At 38.8% G+C, this 15,899-nt stretch overlaps 1 protein-coding gene across 1 annotated transcript in view; it reads left to right on the forward strand.

Moving 5' to 3' along the window:
* Window positions 1-14,784, forward strand: part of TMEM200A (transmembrane protein 200A) — a 58,458-nt gene extending 43,674 nt beyond the window's left edge. Inside the window, exon 2 of the mRNA XM_086744865.1 lies at window positions 11,613-14,784. Coding sequence (XP_086600991.1) covers window positions 11,629-13,104 — 1,476 coding nt within the window. The 5' untranslated portion in view covers window positions 11,613-11,628 and the 3' untranslated portion in view covers window positions 13,105-14,784. The remainder of the gene's footprint in view (window positions 1-11,612) is intronic.
* Window positions 14,785-15,899: the final 1,115 nt, after the last annotated feature.

Here is a 15,899-nt window from a genome sequence, read left to right on the forward strand (position 1 = left end):
TGCATTTGGGATTTCAGTTCTGGAATTGCTGCGCTGTAGTAGTATGTCACAGTTTTAATTTTCTTACTTCTAAAAGAAACTCCTTTTTATTCCCTGTGATGTCTAAAAGATAAAACTTGGGAAAAAAGGAAATTAGAATAAAAGAATAAAGATCCACATCCTCCTTCTACACATTTTAAGTTAGATTATGCTCATGAAGTGATTATTTTCAATAAAAAGGTTTACATTCTCTTTTTACTGAAAGCAGATAGATTTAAAGATTTGAAATAGTCTACTTATTTCACCTATAAACATAGATAATCTAGGATCTTTTAGTATTACTGAATATGAACACTAATAATGTGAATGGACAAAATGTGTCTAAAATAATTATGAATATTTTGCTAAATAGCCAATATCTGCTTCAAATTGTACAGATTTCCAGTGCAGCATGGATTTAGGCAAACTAAAGGGCTAAAAAAGCTTAAAAACAGATTTTGTCCCTTTAGTCATAAAGGACAGTTATCACCTTACGCAATTTGGGCTAAAAAAACCCTAGCTGTTTTTAAGTAGAAAAACTCAAACTGGAGAATGCATGCAAATAAAAGCAAAAGTAAAGGCTACTGTATCCAGCTTTTATTTTTTCTGTGTGCTTATTCTATTTTTTTCTTCTCAGAAGAAAATGAAAAAAAATATATTAGTAAATCACCTTTTGAACACCTTTTCTTCAAATCTCATGAAGCTTCTTCCCATTTTTGTTTCCCTGGTCTTTTTTTGGCTCTCTCTTGCTTTTTGCTGGAGTTCTGTAATATCTTTTGGAATAGGACATGACGTATCTGTGCATAAGAAGTGAAAACTTCTGTGCATAAGTAAAGAAGTTATTGGTGCAAAGTTCTGGAAACTGGTTACAGCTCTCAAAATTTATTGATAATAAATATAGCGAATAGAGAGATTAGCAGTAGGTATTTCACAAACAAATACATCCAGTGCCTGAGAGCTTGTGTTTCTTTAGTCTGTCATCTGGGACTGGAGCTAAGCTGGTACAGCTGCAGAGAGCAGGACAGCTGGGAATTTGGGACATCACATGTGACAATGGTGGGGCAGGTGGGTTTATGCTGCATGAGACAGGTGGTTTGTGGCCTGAGGATTTGTTTGGTTCGGTGTGTGATGACTGGAAAGCTATTCTAGACATCAGAGACTGATGTGAACCTCATGTTACATGAGTTTTATGTTGGTGAAATCCATGAGCTTCCGTAGACGCACACCTGATTTACAGCAGCATGCCAATAGATGTAGTTAAGGAAGGAACAAATTTAAAAGTGAGTGCAACTGGGCCAGGCAAAAGCTTGTAGACCAAATCTAGGCCAAGTGGTAGTGTCTTGAAAGCAAAATATAAAAACTCAGGTTCCTGCTTTCCCTCTTTGATGTGTGCTCTGTGCTTTTGTGAGTGGCTAACGAGCTCTGTGTAATGCTGCCAATATTGAATGTTGCTGATTTTGCACAGAATTACAATATACGACCCACTGAAAGGATCAGGCTGAAGAAGAAATAATAGCAAAGAGGATAAGCAGCTCAGGCATTCATTTTTGAGCAGTGTTGCTGGGTGTTCACCTTACTTCACCTTGGCATAATAGCTAAAATAATTAATGTGTATGGCAGATAGGTGCAAGTGATGAAGGCATTCAAAATGGATTTTTGTGTGATTTAAAGAATGCAGTCACGGCATTCCCCGAGTCTGGGTAACAGGTATCCTCACTTAGCTTACAATTATATTTATCAGTATTTCTGATAAATATTGAGTTTGTAATTTTTAGTTCAAATTCCATAGTTATGGGTTGGTTATCAAGTTAATTTAGAGCCAAATAAAATCTCAGCTGATTTGAAAAAAAGGAATTTCACATTAGTACAATGTGAAGAAAGACGTTTGTAAACTGGAGCAAGTTCAGCATGAGTCCTCCAGGGAGACTGGGGGCTGAAGCTCTTGCCCTGTGAACAAACTGAGCAGGTGGGGCTGGTTCAGCCCTGGAGAAGAGATGGCCCTGGGAGGACCAAACAACAGCCCCCCAGTACCTAGAGGGGGATGATCAAGAAGACAGAGCCAGTCTCTTCACAGTGCCACATGGTGTTAGGACATGAGACAACAGATGCAAGTTGCGACAAGAGAGGTTTGGACTGGATATAGGGAGGAACTTTCTCCCTGTGGCAGAGGCTGCCCAGGGAGGCTGTGCCAGCTCCGTCCTAGGGGGTTTCCAAACTAGACTGGACACAGCCCTGAGCAGCCTGGTCTGACCACACAGCTGGTCCTGCTGTGAGCAGGAGGTTGGACTTGAGAGCTCCTGAGCAACCGCTTGGCATGGATTATCCAATGATCATATGATCCTGTATCCACGTTGTGTATATGAACCAGGGCTTTGACCTGCTGAGTCAGCTGTCTTGGACAATATGTCCCAACATTTTGTTTAAAAAATAAAATGATGCTCTTCAAGCTTGCTTCCATATGCTTTCTAAAGGAAGGAGAGCCTTGCATTACTGTGGACATAAACTGATTCACTGTAAAAGTTTGGGTATTGATCAGTTGTATCTGTGTAACTAAGTTCTATTCATTGTCCAGCTGAGAGGTTCACTTAATAGTAACAAAGTATATTTCTATAAGACTAGTTCACTAGTTTGGTGGGTTTTGGGAATTTTTCTGGATTGGGGTTTTATTCCCTCCTCCTCCCTCCCCAAATAATAGTAAAGGATTAAAGGTTTTTTATGGCGATTTTTGTGAATTGGGGTAATTTTATAACCTTTCTACTGAGTCATTATGCAGAGACACCGCATGAGGAAGGCTAGATTAGAAAATTCGGTTACTCACAGTGGTACTTGCTTTAAAACAAGGCAGTGGACGGTCATAAAGATCGCTATAGGGAATGGCATGGCCCAGGCTTGCTAATGAGATAGGATGAATGTAACTCCAAACAGAGATTTGATATATTCAGTGTGGCTCCTTCAAGTACTTACCACTTTGATAAAAGGGAACTGTGCCTCCTTGTACAATGTAAAGGTACCTCTTTGCATATATTTCAAACCAGTATGACACAGTATAGTTATGAAAATATGTGTAAAAATGAGCTCTTGTAACTTTCATTAAAGCCTGGATTTGTTTTTTAAAAATGCATGTTCCCTTCTTAGTTTGTTTCAGTATCCAACTTTTTATAGTAGAACAACGAGCTGCTTCTCTTTTCTTCCCAGTGTGTGTTCAGCCCATCCTCTAAATCTACTCCACGTCAGTGGTTTTCTGTCCTTCATAATTTGTGGACCCTGGATTCCTTAAAGCAGTAAAAATTTTAGGTGTTTTAAGAAAGTTCTGATGTACCCTGCCTAGTTATCTTTCACAGATTCTGCAGAGGTAACTGCTGGACCCTGTGGTCTTGCTTGGACCAGTACAGTGCAGATTTGAAAATCACTGCCCGATCTAGATTTTTTAAATAAATGGATCACTGTTGAACTTCGACTTTCCCAACAGGTTTTGGCATGTCCTTAAGACTAGTCTTTTATTTTCCGCTAATAAGTGCAAAGAATTGACTATTTAACATGGTACTATTGTAGAGCAAATCTGCATGGTCTACCAGTATCCAGGGAACCTCAGTTTTTAATCCCTGCAATGGACCTTCTGCCCGCTGCTGCCACTGGGACTCCCTGGTGCTCTTGCATTGCCTGACCCACGTGCAGCTTGCCTTTTCCTTTTTATGCTGTGAAACTGCTCACACGATTTGGCCTACTTCCATAATCTGACTGGCAACCAGGAGGTTGAAAGGACACGATTAGTCCCGAAGCTTATCCCTTTACAGCCCGAAAGAGGCACCATTAAAGGGAATTTCAACCCAAAGAGTTTGTTTCAACTGGAAATTTCAAAGCTTTAATGTTTTAAATAGGCATGCAATTTCCTATCCTTGGCTTTTGCTAGCATGACTTTAAAATCCCAGCTGAGGTTATGAAGATTTTTAATACAACATTTCATATGCTTTCTTCTCACCTATTGTCAATTAAAGTACATTTAAGATACCTCACAATCATAAATACAAAAGATGTCTTTTGCTTACTTGCTTTTCTTTTTTAATCTATTCGATCACCTCATTTTTTGAGGAATGGATATGAGGAGAGAGATGTATGATAAGGTGGTCCTACCGGTGTGCTGTGCATTTGCAGGGGGCTGCTTGTTAAACTGCTAAATAAAAATGTGATTTGGGGTGATTTTTCTGCTTCTTGAGGAACTGCCTTCTGTTTGGCTATTGCTGCGTTATCTCTACCAGAATGATTAATCCCTTTGGGCTTATAAAAATGCACATTTTTAGCTTTGGAATAGAACAGATTATGCCAGATGACAACCTCTATGCATAGATAACATATTGATATGTATATATTATACATCAGGAGAAAAGTATAGATGTGTTAAATACAGCTTAATATTGATTTGCTTACTCAGTTACATTGTCAGTTCTCTTATTACTTTATCGTTTGCATTCTTGATTATGAGAAATATTTTATGAGTAAACAGTCTCTCACATACCTCCTTCATTTCTAGGACTTCAGGTTTATCAAAGGTAAAAGAAACTTTCCTTGATGTTAAAATTTTTCCTCTTGCTAAAATTTGAGATTGAGTCACTCTAAATGATAACTAATCAAGTACTAATGAGAAATAAATTTCCTAATCAGCTGAAACAGTAGGATAGGAATGGTAATACAAACCAGGTTCTGTTGCACACTACTTCTTACTGAAGTGATGTTTAGTTTTTTGCTGAAACACGAGCTGTACTTTTCAGAAAGTTTTACATAAAGTTAAACTGTAGGGAAATAGCATGTACAGTTCTGATAATTTGACATAATTAACTTTCAATCATTTTTCAAACAGTAAATGAGAAAATAATTATGTAAAGAACAAAGACTATAAGTGGTAAGGGATACTGAAATGTATCTGGAATAAAACAAATGTTAAAGAAATGCAATTCTAGTATTCTTTAGTTTGCTTTCCATCTTTGCTGCTAGTATATATTTAAAATAAAGTGTAAGATCTCAGTATAATTCAAAGGACTAGGTATGCATTCAAAAGGCTAACTTGTAGGTAGAGGTAATAAAATTTATAGTACCAAAATAGTTGAAAAAATTAGATAAGCTTTCAGGCACCTAAAATAGAACCCCCAAGCTTTAAAGCTTACTACAAGTTGAGTACAGTTGCTGGGAGATGAATTAGATTTTTGATAGTTAGACTATCTATGAAAAAAGTTAGTTGACAGCAGTACAGTTATGGTGATGTTAGTCATTAGAGAGGAAAGAGTGATATTAAGGTAGCAGCCTTTTAGGTAAAAGAGAGAAATAAGTAATTTATAGTTTGTGGAACCAGGAGAAGTTGAAACCACTGGAACACGCCCTGAAGTCAGTTCTTTCCATTGACTCTGTGCTCTTGTACACACATCTCAGATTTTCCTAGGCTGCTTAGCGTGAGAGCCGTTGTCTAAATAGCAGCTCTTGCCTCAGTTGCCGTTAAAACAGAAATGTGTAGTCTGTAATAGATTCTTGCAGTTGACACATCTCTTATATCTGGGATAATCAATCAGTGAGTCAACTGGGCTCAAATCCTATCAAATCCTATCCCACCCATTTTATCATTTGCTTAGCTTCCAAAGGATAACTGGGTATTACTTGTGTAGACGGCTCCTAGGCTTCAGAAGGACTCTGGGTCACTCCTTTATCTGCCTCCTCCCTGTGGAGGTGTCCAGGCTGTTGAAGCTGCTCTGTGCTCCGCAGCTACTCTAGTGAGCCCCCAGGCCACCTGCCTCCCTTCCTTTCTGTAGGCTGGCAAAGTCAGATACAGGTAATGCTAGCTAGACCTTGTTTCTGTCTGATCATCAGTGATAGCCTGATGCACTGGTAGAAAAGAAAGGGTCCTTGTCCACCTGTGCTAAATTGCAGTTTATCTATAATAATCTACCTATGCCTTGCCTTTGTATCACAGTGAATCTACCATTTCTCTGTTGATTTCAGTTGTTTGACCTCCCGACTTGGTTAGGAAAATACTCAATTCTTTGCTAGGTGAATGCAAGTCTAGTGGTTACTCACAGCAAACTGTTTTGTGAAAGCTGTTTTTACCCTCTTTCTTAAGTTTCCTTTATGACAGCCTTTCCTTGAGCATCTGAGCAGCCTTTCCCCATACGGAAAGGTGATAAAGGAGAATCGCTTCCAGCCTCTCTGGCAGCCTTGGCCTGGGTGGCCAGTGTAATGTAAGGAAGAAGCAGATCATAGAATCATAGAATAGTTTGGATTGGAAGGGATCTTTAAAGGTCATCTAGTCCAACCCCCCTGCAAGGAGCAGGGACATCTTCAACCAGATCAGGTTGCTCAGAGCCCTGTCCAGCCTGGCCTTGAATGTTTCCAGGGATGGGACATCCACAACTTCTCTGGGCAACCTGGTCCAGTGTTTCACCACCCTCATTGTAAAATATTTTTTTCCTTATATCTAGTCTAAATCTACCCCCTTCTATTTTAAAACCATTACCCCTTATCCTATCACAACAGGCCCTACTGAAGAGTTTCTCCCCATCTTTCTCATAAGCCTTCTTTAGATACTGGAAGACCACTATAAGGCCTTTCTGGAGCCTTCTCTTCTCTGGGCTGAACAGCCTCAACTCTCTCAGCCTGTCCTAATAAGAGAGGTGCTCCAGCCCTGTGATAATTTTTGTGGCCCTCCTCTGGATCCACTCCAAGAGGTCCATATGTTTCCTGTGCAGAAGGCTCCAGACCTGGACGCAGCACTCCAAGTGTGGTCTCACCAGAGTGGAGTAGAGGGGCACAATCACCTCCCTTGACCGGCTGGCTACGCTTTTTTTGATGCAGCCCAGGATGCAGTTGTCTTTCTGGGCTGCAAGCGTGCATTGTAGGCTCGTGTTGAGCTTCTCATCCACCTAAGTCCTTCTCCTAAGGGCTCCTCTCAATCCATTCTCTGCCCAGGCTGTATTTGTGCCTGGCATTGCTCCGACCCATGTGCAGGACCTTGCACTTGACCTTGTTAAACTTCATAAGGTTTGCACAGGCCCACCTGTCCAGCCTGTCAAGGTCCCTCTGGATGGCATCCCTCCCTTCCAGCGTGTTGACTGCACCACACAGCTTGGTGTTGTCAGAAAACTTGCTGAGGGTGCACTCTATCCCACTGTCCATGTCGCCAACAAAGATGTTGAACAATTCTGGTCCCAATACTGACCCCTGAGGAATACCACTCGTCACCGTTGTCCACTTGGACATGTGATTCCACTTGGGGATGTCACTCCACATCCCAGAGTGACGCTTCTTTTATCATTACCCATTTTTCATCACATCTGCAAACTTTTCCTGCATTAATTTATTCCTCTGGATCTAGTATTCTCTTCTTAGATGGGCTGCAGCCCCTCTCGTGGCTCCTTACCCACCCATACTCTTGCAGGTGTCATTCAGGTCTTTCCTTCCAGCTCCTTTTCTCTGTCCTAGCCACTTGGCTCTCTGCAGGCCCGACTAGGCTACAGGCACCTGATATAACTATCAGTAGCAGCTGCTGAGGGACCCGTCCTTTCTTTATGCTAAGTGGCACGTAACAACCTGTTACTCCATTTGTTGCTGGATTTTTTTAGAGCATCTCCTAGACAGCGTGGCTGGTGCAGAGGAGTGGCCTTAGCCTACAGCCTGGGTAAAAGGTGAAGTACATCTTGCTCCTCGCGCTTGAAGAGGTCAGAACTGAAGTGTAAATAGTCCAAGTCATCCTCCTCTGCACAAACAATGCAGAGGGAGAGCGAGAGCAAGCTGGAGCTGCCTTGTAGGATGTCTACCAAGACAGGCTTTTCCTGGGTGATCTTCAAGTGGCTGACAGGGCTGGTGTCAGGGCCACACTGTAACAACTGCACAATGCAAAACGAAGCTAAATGTAGAGGTAAATCTGGGCAGCTGCTTCTTTCAAGACTAAAACCCTAAGCCGTCCAGATCTTTGGACCTGATGTTCTCGCTGAGGATGAAACAAACAGAGCAGCTACAAGGTGAGAGAGTCACTCAACGTTTGTTCATCAAAAGCAGCTTGGCAGCTGTGGTACTCTTCTGTCAGCAAGATGGTTGTGTTTTATAAAATAAATTACAGACCTCTCTCTCTCTCTTTTTACTGTATTCCATAACCATTTTACCATTATTTGATTCATTTTAGAGCACGCCTGTGTCATTCACAGTGCCACCAAAGAGATTCTGCCTGAGCTTTCGGCATAATCTTTCTTTACCTCTGAGTCAAAGTCTTCTAAGATTTCCCTGTTCAAAAGTTTGAATTCAGACTTCAGGGTAAAACTAAATGTAACTGTACTGCGTTAAATGAGAGAAGCAGCATTTGTCACTGGCACTCATTATGACTGTTCTGTGGTGAAACTAAACAGATTTGCAGAGTAATTCAAATGTATCTACAATGTCACTTTATCCTAAATATAGTATTTCCTAAAAAAAGGTTTCCATCTTATTATGCACTTTATTGTAATTGGTTTCTGAAAAACTGTCAGCATGAAGTGAAATAATCTCATACCAACATGTCTGTTAATAGCATTGATTTTATTAGATGTAGAAGAGATGAAAATTTATCTGTTAATATTAAGTAGCTTATAAGATTTACCAACACTGTGGATTATTACAAATTATTATTTACAAACCTGGTTGTGGTTTTTTTTTCCATGAAAGAAAGGAGATTTAATAATACTGATGTGAACTCAAGACATAGGAAAGACACTCTGCATATAAAATGTGTTTGCTTTTGTTGCAGCCAGACTTTGTCTCCACTGTGCCCAAGTTCTGATGCAGGTAAAGGGGACAGAGAAACAAGGTGTTCCCCTGAAATGCTGGGAGGAGGCCACCCAGGTGGCTTGAGAGATCTTGCTTTCTCTCTCGCTTTAAGAGATCTCAGTTTCTCTCTGTCCTTCAGGTAACTGGAGACCAATTAATAATGACACCGAGATGTGTTTTTCCTGCAAACTCTGTAAAATTTGCAAATGAGAACTTTCTGTAGAAAGACACCTGAAGATGAAATTTTTAAGAACGTTTTTGTTGGCTCTACTTTTCAGAGTAAGAGAGGAGCTTTTGCTAGAGGTATGTTTCAAACACTTGGCAAGCAGCTGTGAGTTTACTCCGTTCGCCCTTTGGTGCAATCCAGGCAGCTGTGAGAAGCACAGCACAGTACAGTACAGAAAATAACAAATCCTGCCAACAGACAGAGCGTGGATTCAGCACAACCCTGCCATACCTGTGCAGGTCCTTGGCGGCCCTGAGAATGGACAGATTGCGTTCATGGCTGCCTGTAAAATACCGCATGAATATGGAAACTCCTTATCCCCCCTAAAGGTCTGGGATCTGGAAAAGAATAATGGAACAAACTAGATTATAGCTAAATGGTCTGTTTATTGCAGTAAAGATATGCCATAATTCTCTTAATTTATTTCATAGAGAAAACTAATTACATTTAATTAAGTCATGACAAAATACAATAGCTTTTATAATGGATAAGTTTTATTTATTTATGTCTAGAGATTCAAAACATTTTTTACAGAAGAATGATCTTTTGTTTTGGCAGAAACCCTTAAACACTTAGGAGAAAGTTTTGTTTTAATTTTTAAAGACTATCAATATCAAATAACTTTCTTTGAGGGATTTTTAAATTGTTACATTAAAAATAATTGCTTTTCATGAAGCTTTCAAGAACTTAATTGGCATCAAACTATTGAAATTGCCCAGCTAGCATAAAAATGGAAGTGAATTGCAAAAGGTGAGAATTTCCAGAGAGATTAGGAACATGAAACCTGACACTACAAGTGAAATTTCTGATATTTTTGGAATAATGCTATGAATTTTTCAGAAAATGCTGTATACAGGCCTTTTCTATATACAGAAAATGCTGTATAAAGGCCCTCAGGCCTTTTTTTTCAGGTCTTTCCTTTGTAAATAAAAGGCTTCTTAAAGAAAAGGCTTCATAAAGAAAAATCCTTCCTTCAGAGAGGAAGCACTCTGTTCTTTTATAATGATGGTGCAGGGAGGGAGTTTAGGTTGCCACGCTTTCTGTCTGTCATCTGGATTGCTGCTGAACAGATAACAATGAACACTGGATACATTTTTTTTTTCTGAATTTGTGCCACCTATCTCTAATTCCCTAATCATTTAATAATCAAGTTCATAATTGCTGGGTTGGACCAATTTCTGTTTGTAGATATGCTTCTATGACACCTGCTTGCAGTGTTGGAAATTTGTAATAGTGTCCAAATACAGAGTCTGTGTTTGTTTCTCGTGCCATGATAGATCTAATTTTTTTTTTTTTTGCATGGATGCACTGCTAAGTTTTTTAAAAAACATAAATATTTTAAGAGATCTGGTGAAAATTACTGCCTGTAAATTGCAAGCAGTCACTGGTTTGCTTTGCCTCTGCTTTTCAGCCTCTCACATTTTTCACCCAGTCCAACTTGAGCTTTGTCTGCTTGTTAAACCATCCCCCGATTTGACTCAGAGCCATTTCCTCTGCAATGGACTGTCAGCCTTTCCTTATCTCTGAGCCTAGTATGGCCAGCAAAGACAACAATTTTTTTTCATACCTGGTTTACAGCAAGTTAATTTTACTCTATAATATTATCTAGTATTAATTCTAATATTCATTAATTAAGCTCAGAAACTGTTTTTGAGTCTAATTGTAAGATACCTTGTAAAATAAAATACAATTATCTTCAACTGCATTGTTTCATTTGTTACACTTATTCATAAAAAAACTATGAAGCATGGTTTTCTCTTTTTAAACCTGTACTGGTTAATGTTTCTCATGTAATAGACAGCCAGGTGTGAAAGTAAGTCTAAAATTAAAAAATTTCTCATAAAACTTTGAGTTGATGAACTTGAAATTAGGTAAGATTTCTTACCTGTTAAACTAAACTGATCTACTTGATTTGTAGTCCATGAGGAACCAAGAAGGGGAGAAAGAAAGACCTAGATATGCATAAAAGAGGATCAGCTTTATTAGGAAAAGCAAAAATGGTTCTATAGTTGAGACACAGGTGATCTGAATAGGCTTACTAAAACTGCTTTTAATGATGGAATAAATATGTATTAACATATACCGAAATCTATAATGAAAGATCTCTTAAAGGGGGTATGTAGAATGGTCTGTATTCGTAGTCATTGTGTGTCATAGAAGTTTTTGCAAGAACTACTAGCTAAAGTGCTAAAATGATCTAAAATGCATACAAGGTAATAGTATGTTATTGACTTTGCTGCAGACTGGTCCAGAGATAAATCATCTATTAAGACTTCTGAATATTTTAATCTTTAATTCTGATATATCACCACCAAGAAAGAGCACTAGCTTTATGCTACTGTCTGTATCACTGATGGAAGATTTATTACCTGTATTTTCAGCGATGAAATATTTTGGAAGTCTTTTTTAAGATGCCACGTGAATCTCAAAACTGCTACTATGTCATAACTGGATTAAGATATTTACCTTTATAAAGTCATAAATATTTTGATATTCAAGAAATATCTACAGATTAACGAAGTGCTGTTTATATTTGCAGATACAACCTTTGCTTGTCTCAATATTTCTGCTTTTTTTTTTTTTCCCCCAGGACACAATACAGAACTATGATAGCAACTGGAGGAGTCATAACAGGACTGGCTGCCTTAAAAAGGCAAGACTCTGCCAGATCTCAGCAACATATAAATCTTGCCACAGCACCAGCTTCTGAGGAGAAGAAACCAGTTAGACGCCGGCCCAGGGCTGATGTAGTAATTGTCAGGGGCAAAATCCGTCTCTATTCTCCGTCAGGATTCTTCCTTGTTTTGGGAGTGCTTATTGCGTTCTTGGGAATTGCAATGGCCATCCTTGGATACTGGCCCCAAAAGGAACAGCTTTTAGGATCTGAAGAGAATCTATCCGCAAATGAAACCCAGGCCCTGAGAAGCCAAGGAAGCATTTTACTTCATTTCTTTGAACAGCATATGCACTCAGATAAGATGAAAATGCTGGGCCCTTTTACTATGGGCATTGGAATCTTCATTTTTATTTGTGCAAATGCCATTCTGCATGAAAACCGTGACAAGGAAACAAAAATCATACACATGAGAGACATATACTCCACTGTAATAGACATCCACACCCTGAGGATCAAGGAACAAAAGCAGCTGAGTGGTGCCTTCGCTGGCTTGTTGGGGGAAGGAGAACTCGGGCACAGCGGCAGCTCGTGTGCATCACGGCTGGCTGCGAACACGGTTGCACCTTTCTCTGGCTTCAAGAGTAATTTTAGAATGGATAGTTCTGCTGAAGAAGATGAGATTACCCTAAATGAAGATAGGACCACTGGTAGCCTCCTGCCACCCCTGCTGACTGAGCAATCTGGTTCAGTCTTTGGACTTTACCCTCACTCCAACAAGGCTTCAGATGACAAAAACACTAGCTCTATAAAGTGTGAAACAAAATCCATTGTATCATCTTCCATTAGTGCTTTCACACTGCCAGTAATCAAACTGAATAACTGTGTTATTGATGAGCCCAGTATAGACAACATAACTGAGGACTCGGATATCGCCAGGAGTCGGTCTAGAAATTTGTCGATGGATTCTCTGGCCATTCCACTAACTGATACCAATGAATCCTACAGACCGGCTGCTGCCATGCTGCCACGACACAATTCGTTTGTGGACACTCCGTCTGATCAGTTCAAATCTTCTATGACTCTTGGACCAAGCACAGGAAAGCTTTTATCCCCTGGTGCTGCCAGAAAGCAGTTTGGGTCCAACACATCTTTGCATCTTCTGTCTTCACATTCAAAGTCCCTGGACTTGGACAGGGGTCCGTCTATGCTCACTGTCCAAGCTGAACAAAGGAAACATCCCAGCTGGCCCAGACTGGATCGGAGCAACAGTAAAGGATATATGAAACTAGAAAACAAAGAGGACCCAATGGATAGGTTACTTGTGCCACAAGCAGCAGTCAAGAAAGACTTTAGTAATAAGGAAAAGCTTCTTATGATATCAAGATCTCATAATAATTTGAGTTTTGAACATGATGAGTTTTTGAGTAACAACCTAAAGCGGGGAACTTCTGAAACAAGATTTTAATATTTGAATTGCAGTTTAGAAGATGTCATACAGTATTTTTAAAAAAAAAACATTTTGACAAGTGTTTCGTTTTCAGTGAGACTCGTACAAGCTTGTTTTTAACCAAATGCTTAGTAGCCCATTAAAATTGGCTTGTATGAACAGAGGTCTTCATCTTTGTAATGCTGAGACTTTTTTGTCTTAGTATCATACAGCTGCAATACTGTCATTGCTCAGAGAGTTTTGGTATGACTGATTCCAATTTTTCCCAAGTCATTATTTATTTTATTCTATATAAGCATGTTACTTTTAATCAATTTGATTCCAGAAGCCTGCATTAGGAAAAAAAAGCTCCATTTACCTGTAAGTTCTGTTTAATTAGTGACTGCAAGTGTCTAAAAACGGTGCTTGCGGTCTAGAATGGGAAGTGAATGGGAACAAGGACAAACCAGAATTGCCAAATTCAGGCCTTTATCCTAGCTGTTGTCTTTCACATATGGTACATCTCAGTAACTGCAGTCTTGCCATTGTCATTGTGAGAAACTTGTTTACATATTGGGGTGGGTGGGTAGAAACGAGTGGGTATAATTAAAATAATTTTTGTGAATTCATTGTAATTGGTCAAGTTGAATACCAGTGTTGTGAATTATTAACTATGCTTTGTACAATAATCTTTTGACATCCATTGTAATTTAATCCTGTAATTCCAGGAAAACATATATAAATTAAGAAATCTGAAAATTCTTCTGAGATTAGTTCTCTAAACCACTTTGATTAACAGCGGTTTTAAAATAAAAAATATACAGATTCAATTAAAATTATAGGAACATGATGAATGCCAACAAGATTTTAGAAACATGGTGTATAATAAGATGATATTGTGACATGCATCTGAAGAGAATAATGGAAAATGAATATATTGCCTCTCATTACAATAGTAAGAAGCTAAATAACTAGATCTCTGTGTTCAGAATACTGATACAAAGCATACAATTCAGTATTTATACTAACATAGTATGAAAGCCCCTTGCTTAAATTTTGATTTATATATTTCACATAATTATTGGTGTGTTGGTTCACTGGAGGCTTAGCAATTTGCATTACAAGATTTTGCAAAAGAAAGTGACATTTAAAACAATGTTTTCCTCAGCAAAGCAAGCTTCACAGTTGACAGTTGTAGGCTATTGCTAAAGAAAATGAGAATTTGAATGTGCATACCAGAATGTTTTCATGTATTTCATTACAGTATTTAGACTGTGATCCTGCCATGACAGCCATGCTCGAGAATGTCACTTCAAGCTGCAAGGCTCACCTAACAGGGTGTTGGTCTTAATTGGTCGTTTTTGATATAGTCACTTAACCTAAATACTCAGGAATTATTTTTAATGGCTTTTCCCCAAAAGAATCAAACCTGTTGAAATGTCATTGTTCTTCAATTACTTTGATTATGAAAGTTCAAAGATAAAAATGCCCTCTCTTTTTTTTTAATATTCAGCTCCATATTTCAACTGCGTGATGTTTATGTATCAGGAGCATTACTTGCTCAGTGAATTGAGGCATAGTGTTAACTGTTAGAACCTCAAGCCTATATATCGTAAGAGAGTTGGCTACATATTTTGCTATGAAGCTTTTAATAACTTTCTGGTTTGTGTTCTTAAGACATTTGCTATTTTTTGAAAGAAAATAAAATGTCTATCTACATATATTGGTTGCAAGACCTGTTTTTTCCTCTATGATCTCAAATCTTCTGTATCGAAGTATAATTAGGTATCATAACATTGTATATATCATTGTGCTTAGTATATTAGTCTGCCACTAGATATTTAACTGTGACTAATTGATTTCAATGACATCCCTACACATGTGAAGGCTGAATATTTTTTTTTCCATGTAATGTGAAATGTGTTCAAAGTGGTTTAGATATAAGGAAAATTTGTTTGAAAAGAACACCCTGTTCTTTTTAGTTTGGCAGTAAGTATTCTTGTAAAAGTGGAAAACATGAATGATGTAAGCTTTTATTTCCTTAATAGCTACCTTAAATCATAGCATAAAAGATTGGGTTTTGGGTACCATCATATGTGGGAATAGTGGTCCTTTTGTACGTATAGCAGGATATGAGCTTTCATTTTTAACGTAGATAGTTGGTACTGAAAAACGTACTCACTTTGGAAAAATTTACCCCCTTGAGAGACGAAGCTGAAGCTACTGACTTAAAGCAAGAAATACAAATGGCACCATACAAAGATGGTGCTTGACATGGTTGACAGACCAACTACAAAAATATTCCCAAATTACTTCAAAATTGAATATTTCATTCAGATAGTCACATGGAATAAGAAGCTGAACCTCACATGTAGCCAGAGGACATGTTACGGTACTGCATCCTTTATATTTAATAACTCCAAAGCTAAATAATTTAGATCGTGCAAGCAATGAGTTTGCTTTTTCCTCTACCTAAGACTATTAAAAAAAAAATCATTTTCTACCTCTCAGGTAAGCATCTTAATCACTGCTTATGGATTAGACTGATGTTATGGTCTGTCCCTCCCTCCTGGGCAAAGCTGCTTCACTCTGCTCATTTATTGGGCAAGTTTCTTCAGGAAATAAAGAGCATGACTCTGCAGTGAGAGAGCAGAAATGCTGGGTTACCTCATCTCTTCCAGGATTGCTTCTCTATTTTACATGAAATGGTCACTGGATAAAACACTTGAAACAGGGACTGGATTCTTGCCAGGCTGATGCTTTAACTCCTCTCCTGGGGAGCCCAGTTTACTCTCCCCGTGAGCCGGTGAACTGAACCCTTCCACACAGAGCAG

Source organism: Chlamydotis macqueenii, chromosome 3, assembly GCF_036417535.1.
Source record: "Chlamydotis macqueenii isolate bChlMac1 chromosome 3, bChlMac1.mat, whole genome shotgun sequence".
Lineage (NCBI taxonomy): Eukaryota > Metazoa > Chordata > Aves > Otidiformes > Otididae > Chlamydotis > Chlamydotis macqueenii.